Raw genomic sequence first — 9,571 nt, 5'->3', positions numbered from 1 at the left:
TTTCAAATTCAGATTGAAAAACTCGATCAAAATTTATTGTTAATAGTGGGAATGGGTTGAGTTTGAGTGAATGCAAATTTTTATATATCAAAACCCTTGATTTACTTTATAATTCTACAGTTTCAAACTACTGTATTTTAATAAAAGTTATAATATATTAAAATTTTTATTAATATTTTATAAAATATTAAATTAATTTATTAAAAAGAATCTACAAATTAAGGGGTACGTTGGTTATTAAAATAGTAATCCTACCTTATCCAATCTTGAACCAAACACAGAATAAGATTATTTTTTAATATATCCTATCCAATCTAAAACTAGCCAAACACTATGTAACTTGGATTATTAATCCAAGGATGACTCAATCCAAGATTAATAATCCAAAAATAATTTATCCCACTCATCCGATCCGTGAACCAAACAGAAAGGTGTGAGATATACGGGATGGAAGGTTAAAAAAGAGAGAGGTGTAGGATTGTTATTTTACCTTATCTTTTACATTTGCATTTTAGTCAAAGTTTAATTTTTCTTTCTTGTTAACGTATAGTTAATCATTTTCAATTCATTCACACTTCAATTGCATACTCATAGTAACGTAGTTAATCATTTTTCCACCTTCAAAATGCATTTAAAATTTTGAAAATGCCAAATATAAGGTAATTAAAAATTTTGTGTAAAAAATGAGCAATATATATATATATATATATAGAGAGCAAATTACCAGGATAGTCATCAAACTTTTTGAACAGTGGAGTTTTGGCTATTCAACTATTAATAGTACTATGTTTTTATTCACTAAACTATCAAAAATGTAAATTTTGGGTTATTCCGTCTAATTTTACCATTAACTCTCTCAAATCTAATTATTAATAGTATGTCTCGTGAATTGCACGAACCTTTAAATTTAATAGAGTTAATGGTGGAATCAAATAGAATAGTTTAAAATTTACATTTTTAATAATTTAGTGGATAAAAATATATTATTAAGAATTAAATAACTAAATCTTAACTATTCAAAAAATTTGGTGACTTTTCCGGTAATTTGCTCATATACAAATATACATATATGTGTGTGTGTGTGTGTGTGTGTGTGTGTGTGTGTGTGGAGGGAGGGAGGGAGGGAGGGAGGGACGGAGGGACAGGGATGAGGGCATAAAAGGACTACTAACTTAAAAAAATAAAAAAAGGCTACTGTTACCCAATTTCTAACAATTATCCATTGTCCCACCCACAAAAACTGACTCCAATTTCCTTCCAGTTTCCTTCTCTCTCTCACTTTCCCCATTTGTGGAAAAATCAGTCTAATGAGTTAGGGCTATCGATTTACCCTCCAAACTCGATTAATTTACACCCACAACCAACTTTCCTCCTCCTCGATTCAGATCTCCTAACAACCTAAACATTGGACAGCCAAACCCCATTAAGGTAACCTCTTCCCTCCCTTTCCATATCTTCTTATTTATGGATAGCCGCGCTGAACTGCTTTTAACCTGGTTTTACTTTTTTACAGATATTAAGGAATTCAAGAACTGGACTATTAACTGATTATACTTATTGCTGAACTGAATTTGGTTGAGAAATTTGCTTTTAGTGCTAATGTAGTTAAAGTGATTAGTATATAATTACTTTTTTGTTGGCGTTGTTAATTTTGTTTCTTGAAAGCTATAACCATCGGGGATGTTATTGCATTTTTGTAGCTAATCAAGTCTACTCTATTTGGGAATTTTGGCAGTTTCTTTGTACTGGTTTGGAGTATACGCAATTTGGGGGAACCCATTTGGATTTTTGGGGAAATATTCATTTTAGGTATGCCCGCGTGGGAATTTTGGTGAATTGAAGGTGAAGGAGTGTCAAGATTGTGGTTTTTGTGTGGTATTTTGTGGAGGTGGAATGGCTGAGCTGGCATTAACTCAAAGAATGCCAAATCCGGATATGGGGTTGAGGGATGAGAGTTTAGTCATTGGGCAAGATTTTTCGGGTGTTGATGCTTGTAGGAGGGATATGGTTGAGCAGGATTTAACGTCAACTGCTACAAATTCGGATGTTGGATTGCCAGACCAGCCTTTAGTTATTGGACAAGAGTTCCCAGATGTCGATAGTTGTAGGAGGACTTTGAAGGACATAGCTATAGCAATGCATTTTGAAATTCGGATTGTTAAGTCAGATAGGAGTAGGTTCATAGCTAAGTGCTCCAAAGAGGGGTGTCCATGGCGCGTTCATGTGGCGAAATGTCCTGGAGTTCCTAAATTTACGGTTAGGACACTTCATGGAGAGCATACTTGTGAAGGAGTTCAAAGCCTCCACCATCAACAGGCATCTGTGGGATGGGTTGCAAGGTCTGTGGAAGCTCGTGTTAGGGATAATCCTCAATACAAGCCAAAGGAGATTTTGCAAGATATTCGGGATAAGCATGGGGTTGCTGTGTCATATATGCAAGCCTGGCGTGGAAAGGAGCGTAGCATGGCTGCATTACATGGGACTTTTGAGGAAGGTTATCGGCTTCTTCCAGCATATTGTGAACAGATAAGAAGGACCAATCCAGGGAGTATTGCTTCAGTTGTTGCCACTGGACAAGATAATTGTTTCCAACGGCTCTTTGTTTCTTACCGTGCAGCAATTTATGGGTTTCTTAATGCTTGTAGGCCGCTTTTAGAACTTGACAGAGTTCATCTCAAAGGCAAGTACTTGGGTTCAATAATTTGTGCCGCTGCTGTGGATGCTGATGATGCATTGTTTCCATTAGCAATAGCTGTTGTTGATTCAGAAAGTAATGAAAATTGGATGTGGTTCATGTCTGAACTCCGCAAACTTCTTGGAGTGAACACTGATAGCATGCCAAGACTTACAATACTTTCTGAGAGAACGATGGGGATGGTAGAGGCAGTTGAGACACATTTTCCAAATGCTTTTCATGGTTTTTGTCTGCGTTATGTCAGTGAGAATTTTCGTGATACATTCAAGAACTCTAAGCTGGTGAATATCTTCTGGAATGCAGTTTATGCACTTACATCTGCTGAATTCGAAAACAAAATAGCTGAGATGGTGGATATTTCACAAGATGTTCTAGCATGGTTTAACCAGTTTAACCCGCAGCTGTGGGCTGTGGCTTACTTTGAGGGAGTACGATATGGCCATTTCACACTGGGAGTCACTGAGTTGTTGTATAATTGGGCACTGGAATGTCATGAGCTTCCCATAGTACAAATGATGGAGCACATTCGCCATCAGATGACATCATGGTTCGGTGATCGTCGTAATATGGGCATGAGGCTGACATCAATTCTTGTACCTTCTGCTGAAAAGAAGATTGCAGAAGCAATTGCAGATGCTCGTTGCTACAAAGTTCTTCGTGCAAATGAAGTTGAATTTGAGATTGTGTCAACTGAACGGACAAATATTGTGGACATAAGAAGTCGTATTTGTTCTTGTCGACGGTGGCAACTTTATGGACTGCCATGTGCACATGCTGCTGCTGCGCTTATCTCTTGTGGTCAGAATGCTCATTTATTTGCGGAGCATTGTTTTACTGTACACAGCTGCCGTGAAACTTATTCACAGATGATATATCCTATACCAGATAGGAGCCTTTGGAAGGAGCCTGGTGAAGGAGCAGAGGGTGGAGGTGCCAAGGTGGATATTACTATCCGTCCACCTAAGACTCGTAGGCCTCCTGGAAGGCCTAAAAAGAAGGTTCTCCGCATAGAGAGTTTCAAACGTCCAAAGCGGGTTGTTCAATGTGGTCGCTGCCATATGCTGGGACACTCTCAAAAAAAGTGCACATTGCCAACATGATCCTTTAGTTCTCCATTTTATCTTTTCCTTTTTTTTTTTCCTTTTTTGCCATTCTTTTTTATTATGAAGTTTCCATGTGAAGTGTTCTGTCCTTGTAAGATTGACGTACTTCTTCAGCAAATTAGTTACTAAGCAGGCACATGGCTTCCATGCTGTAGTTTCACTTGTTCCTTGCATGTATTGCAGCAGCAAGTGATGTTCCCTTGTACTAGACTAATTAACTTCTCCCTTAACTGTATCAAAAATATTCTGTCTGCCCTTATCCTGTAAATGTTGTAATGTAACTGACTGTATAGGCTAGCAAATTTCATTCAAGTTTCTTTAGCATGGAGAGTTGTTACATACATGCATTTATGTGTTTTTATCATTGCTGTGGTCCTCTAAGTAAGTCAGTTACTGATTGGTACTCTGTTCATATTTAACTTTCTCTCTGTTGTTATTTGTTTTGTGGCTATGTGCCTAATTTTGCCTTACAATTATGATTGAAGGACAAGCGAACTCATGATAGCTATTCTTTAATATTTTCTAAAGGAATGTGATGTATATTTCCTGTCATCAACAAAAGCTGGAATTATTTTGACAATCCACATCTTAAGTTGTTTCTGTGGAGTATCTTGCTCTCCATTCATATAGGTAAAATTGTGATGGTTCTTGTGGTTCTGTGTATTGGCTGGCACATTTACACCTGCCAAATTCTTCAGCTGCTTTATGTGGATTGTAGATGATGATGAAGCAGGAATGCTTGATTGCTTGAAATGAGTTCTCTAGGTGCAAACTTTTGAAAAGAAGAAATAAAAAATATGCGGATGCTTTTATCTTTGTTGATCTCTTTGTGTTTGTTTTTCCTATTAATGACATTCCCCATATACAGTCTTCTATTGGTTCGCTCTTAACTGATGCAAAACTTGTGCAATCACTATCAGAGTTTTTTGTGGCCAATGTAGAGCATTGCTCTGGAGTGCCACCAATGAATTTCTGGAAGTTGGACTGTTTTATTCTCTTCTTGCCATGCAATGTGAGTGTGACCATTGTATTGGCTCATTTATGCATGTTACATTTGTCAACTGCTTTGTGCGCATTGTAGATGGCAAAGGACCAGGGATGCTTGATTGCTTGAAATGAGCTCTAAAGGTGAAATGAGCTCTCAAGTTGCAACGTAAGTAGAAGAAATCAAAAGAATGCCGATATTTTTTTCTTCATTAATCTCTCTGTCTTTATTTTTCCTACTAATGACATTCGCCTTATCTAGTCTTCTACCATTTGCCTTAACAGATACAAAGCTCGTGTATTTTGTGGCCAATATAGAGGATTGCTCTTGAGTGCCAGCAATGAAGTCCTGCAAGTTGCTTCGTTCTACTTTCGTCTTGCCATGCTACGCGAGATACAGAAGTATCAATAACAGATTCTCTTCTTCTGTTTGACATACTTTTACATACCAACTTTGAAACAAATTGCTTCTTGAAAATAAAGCCTGGTTGCTTGCGATGCATCAATTATTGCTAGAGATATTCCTCTACTAAATTTCTTTTCATGCCACTTTAAAATGTGATCTTATGGAAAGAAAATTGTTTTACTTTGTGATGCAGCTAATTGTACAAGTTATACTGTGGAGGCTAGCTCACTTTGGCTGTCAATTGTAGATAATTGATCTATGATTTGTTCTCTGATATCTGATTTTTACTTCCTTTCCTTCTCTTGCATTATTTTATTGTTGCAGTACCCTTTTAGATTAGCCCTAATGTTTGGAACTTACCACTTAGATCTAGAGCTGTATGTTAGGCTGCTTAAGGGTTCAATTTGGAGCCCAACTCCCAAATACTTAAATCTAAGTGATTTATGCATGGTCTGGCTTCAATTCATAGTTTGGATGATGGCCCAGTCTCTCTAAGTCATTATTGCAAGGATAAAGACAGCTGCTTTCCAGTCGTTACAAGTCATTACTCTATGAGAATGAGCACCTTAAATATCATGCTTAAAAGTTATAGAATCAAAGCCGAGTTTAGCATAGCAGGACAGTTGAGGACTTAATGGCAAACAATTAACTGAAAGATAGGAGAGAAGGTTAAGTACTTATTTATTCTTTTTTTGGGGGCGGGGGATGGGGGTTGGTACTGCTGGGGGGCTAGTGTAGTACCATCTTAGCAAAGAGGTCCTTACATTTTGTGTCATTATTGACTGAACCCAAATAGTTCTAAAGAATGTTGAGAAAATGCTGATCCAATGTGACAGCACAAAAGAATGTAATTTGCTTTCAGTTCCTTGTTTATGCATATTAAGCAACTAACTGATCTACATCTTCCTTTATTTACATAGATTGTCACCTGTTAGAATGCTTTCATGGGCAGTTTCCCTAGCAAACAAATCCGCCCACTTAGGTTTAGCAGCTTTCAAATCATCTTCTGAGGGAACTGTAGTACTTTACCATTTCTAATTTGCAAAATGATTCCCTTTTGCTTTTTCACTCAAAGAACGGTACTAATCTGCAGTTTCTCTATACTGTAGTTTACAGATCTGCCAGAAAACAGTGCAGATATAGTTTTGCTGCCATTCCTGAATTGCCAGCCCGAAGGTAGGTTGCCAACTCACTCCTGTATCACTTTTCATAATTCCAGTCTTTCACCATGTTATTCTCATTGACTGTGATTTATGGGAGAAAGAGTTGGAAGTAGAGAAAGTTGACTTTAGAGCCATAATAAACAAGATGTGGTTGCTTACCAGGAAACAGCCCTTGTTACGAGTTCCTTTATGTTTATGAAATGTTAATTTAGTTTTCTATGAAGTTGTAGACTGAGTATCAGGTTCTCTACTTGACCTTTTGATTGAAGGAATAGTTTCAAACAATTTGAGATGACTCATCCACACTTATGACAATAGTGGAAGCTTTTGGAGTTGAAGTAAATTCTCTATGTTTTTTTAAGATACTTAGTAGACTCCCATGAACTGGTGGTTTCTGCATGATTTGATGATCTCAATCAAGTTTGACCTTATTTAGCTCTTCCTGGGGTACCAGAGATAGTGAAAGATCAAAGATCATTGCTACTGATGAAAATGGAAATTGAGTATGGTGATATCTGGGTAGGAAAAATAAGTGTTGGTTAGGGGAGAGATGGTTCTAGTGTCATCACTGACAAACTGTATGGTGGACGTGGTAGTGAAGATTATGTCACAGGGTCAGTATCTGGAATTGAACTATGTAATTTTGACTTACTATTTTGGATGGTAATATTGACTATTTGACTCGAACCATCGGCCTGACGTTTAGGGGTTAAGATTGTGGAACTGAATTTGATTGCTAAGTACAATGTCTTTTTGATTTAGTGTTTTGCTGTGGAGTCGTACTACTGGGTTGATTTTTTATGAGTTTAAGATTGTGGAACTGGATATGATTAATTAGGTAGAAAGAGTACCTGGTACTTTACATGCGTGAACACCTTCATTGAAGCTTTGGAGTAGACTAGTGCATAGAAATGTGTGCATACTGACATCAGCTTGTTTATGGTGCAGTGTCGGCAACTGCAAGTGCAAAAGTCCAGCTCTTTTAATTCCGGTAAAACAGTAATAAAACAAGATGTCACATGTATTTCGATACTAAAGATATATAAAAAACTAAAGCAGAAAAGAGACAAATTTTGACGGTAATAAACATGCTTTGCTGTATTTATTTCTTTGGTGATAAGCAGTAAAAAAGTGTTTTTAGGTCAACATTTAATTGGTGGAGAAGGTATGAAAGTTGATATGTTGGAGCTGCAAAAATCAGTTGTTTTTTCTGTAGTAAAATAATTTCATGTAACCTTTGGCCCAATAAGACATGCAATTGCTCTGTAGAGGTAAAACAGTTTCGTTCTTTTGTTTTCAAATAAGATTTGCCTTTGCTTTATGTTCATCTTAGTCTCTTTCGTCAGCTCTATCTGTTATCTTAACTTCCAGTCTAAAGCACTAGAAATCATTTTGAGATTCAAAGTGGATGTGGCAATCCTTAAGCGAGGCTTTCCGTTACTTGAAACTGCTCATTTTCATTAATTCCTAAGTCAGCTGTTACATTGTTTCTTTTCCAGAGTCCGAACTGCATAAGCCTTGTTCACACTGCATTCTGGATTTGCTATCTTCCCTTTGTTCATGACATGATAATTGCTATATATATATATGGTTCGTCTTAAGGATAGGCTGTGTTTTGTGGGAAACAGTCACCTTCTCTGGCAAAAGACATGGAGGACTCCAAGTCTACCATGGAGAATTCCAAGTCTACCATGGAGAAACGGGTTTTGACACTACAAGAGAGAAAGCAACAAGCAGATAAGGAACAAGAGGCAGTGGAGAAGGAAGTGCAGGAACTTTTGACTTGGGTACTGACTACTTATCTATTCACCGTGGAATATGTATCTACACATTAAAGTTTAGGGTTTGTAATTTGATATGCTACCCCTTTTTCGTTCAACATAAACATGCTACATTTATTCGAGTCAGAGATGATTAATACTGGAGTAGATTTTGTGCATGAGGAATTCATTTTTGTGTTTAACATCTCTTTCTGTGGGAAAAAAAAAATAAATGACAGACAGATATGATCGAAGGCATGGATGAGTCTCAACTGAAAACATATGTCAAGAACAGGCCGAAACACCTGAAGACTGCAAAATGGGAAAAACTTGGAAAGAGCAGAAGGGTACAAAATTAGTGATTATTTGTAGACTGATTTTCCAGATGTAACAACCTCTAAAATCAAGCAATGGTTGACAAGTTGGAAATTTCTGTTTTATCTTTTCTTTGCAGTTTAAAGGGATGGAAAAATGTAAAAGATCTGTCAGTAGTGGAATAATGGCCACTGTTTGGAAGTTTCACAAAGAAGGGGATGGCGGTTCTATCTAGTCTCTGTTTACTTCAACAATGTGGCTCTATTTTCATCTTCTTCGTGTGTGTATTTTGTGTGCGCGCCCGTGCGTGCGTGCGTGCGGGCGTATGTTAAGGCTAAGAGAGGCAATTAGTACATCTTGCAAGTATATACCTACCATAAAATATGTGTCTGATATTCATATCTCCTCTGTACATGGTTCATTGTTGTCATCGAACTGCAAACTTGTTATTATCTCTGCATTATTGGCTCACTATCATCAGCTGGCTTGGGTGCAATTTAGGCTGTGGGCTACATTTTTCTTCGCATCAGAAGTTGCATCATTGAATCTGCCATCGATGTCAAAATGTGTCTACAATTCCCATCTTTGAATGTTCAGAAGTGTTTCAACTGATTGGTTCCAACTTGCCATGTTTTTGCAATATCCGTTATGAAGTATGCTAGGGCCATATCCTACTTTTGTACGCATACAATCCCCACTGACCAGAGGAATTACGCTGCCTTACATCAGCATGCCATCACAAAAATTCCTCTTGGCTTTTCTTTTCTTTTTGGTCCAAATTCCAAATTACACTGGAGGGCCCGGAAAACTCTATAAAGTCCAAGTATAACAAATCTTGGATGGCAAAGTCCCTAGCATCATCCTCTCATCAGCATTCACAGATCTGACATCACTTAATGGCTAAGCAAAATTCTACAATGATAAGGTCACCTATATGCAGCATTCGCTGATTTCCAATTCCCTATTTGATATCAACAATAGCAATTGGCAGAGAGTTACTTATATCATGTGGTAGTCAGTAATAGGAATTTTACTATAGTGCCAAATTTAGCCATGCAAAAAATCAATTATAATTCGTCACGTGAGCACTCACTATTAGGGATTACTGATTTTACTTTCGAGAAGTAGCGAGTAGCGACTTATAC

At 37.3% G+C, this 9,571-nt stretch overlaps 1 protein-coding gene across 7 annotated transcripts; it reads left to right on the top strand.

The window, feature by feature from the left end:
- Positions 1-1,157: 1,157 nt before the first annotated feature.
- On the top strand, positions 1,158-8,903 carry LOC113714529 (uncharacterized). 7 transcript variants are annotated; one of them, XM_027238420.2, is made up of 7 exons: positions 1,158-1,428; positions 1,736-4,951; positions 5,068-5,184; positions 6,298-6,364; positions 7,980-8,138; positions 8,351-8,458; positions 8,566-8,903. In XM_027238420.2, exon 2 carries the CDS (start codon positions 1,894-1,896, stop codon positions 3,793-3,795), a length of 1,902 nt encoding a protein of 633 aa, XP_027094221.2. In that variant the 5' UTR covers positions 1,158-1,428; positions 1,736-1,893; the 3' UTR covers positions 3,796-4,951; positions 5,068-5,184; positions 6,298-6,364; positions 7,980-8,138; positions 8,351-8,458; positions 8,566-8,903. The 7 variants fall into 7 exon arrangements, with proteins under 7 accessions (XP_027094221.2, XP_071925024.1, XP_071925022.1 ...); XM_072068923.1 differs by lacking the exon at positions 6,298-6,364; XM_072068921.1 differs by having other exon boundaries at positions 6,298-8,138.
- Positions 8,904-9,571: the final 668 nt, after the last annotated feature.

This window comes from Coffea arabica, chromosome 10c, assembly GCF_036785885.1.
Source record: "Coffea arabica cultivar ET-39 chromosome 10c, Coffea Arabica ET-39 HiFi, whole genome shotgun sequence".
Lineage (NCBI taxonomy): Eukaryota > Viridiplantae > Streptophyta > Magnoliopsida > Gentianales > Rubiaceae > Coffea > Coffea arabica.
Note: the sequence above shows the minus strand (reverse complement) of the source record. Positions and strands in the feature narration are given on the sequence as shown.

Excerpts from the sequence above, each read along its gene's own strand:
- LOC113714529 (XM_072068923.1), top strand. The coding sequence starts at position 1,894 with ATGGCTGAGCTGGCATTAACTCAAAGAATGCCAAATCCGGATATGGGG.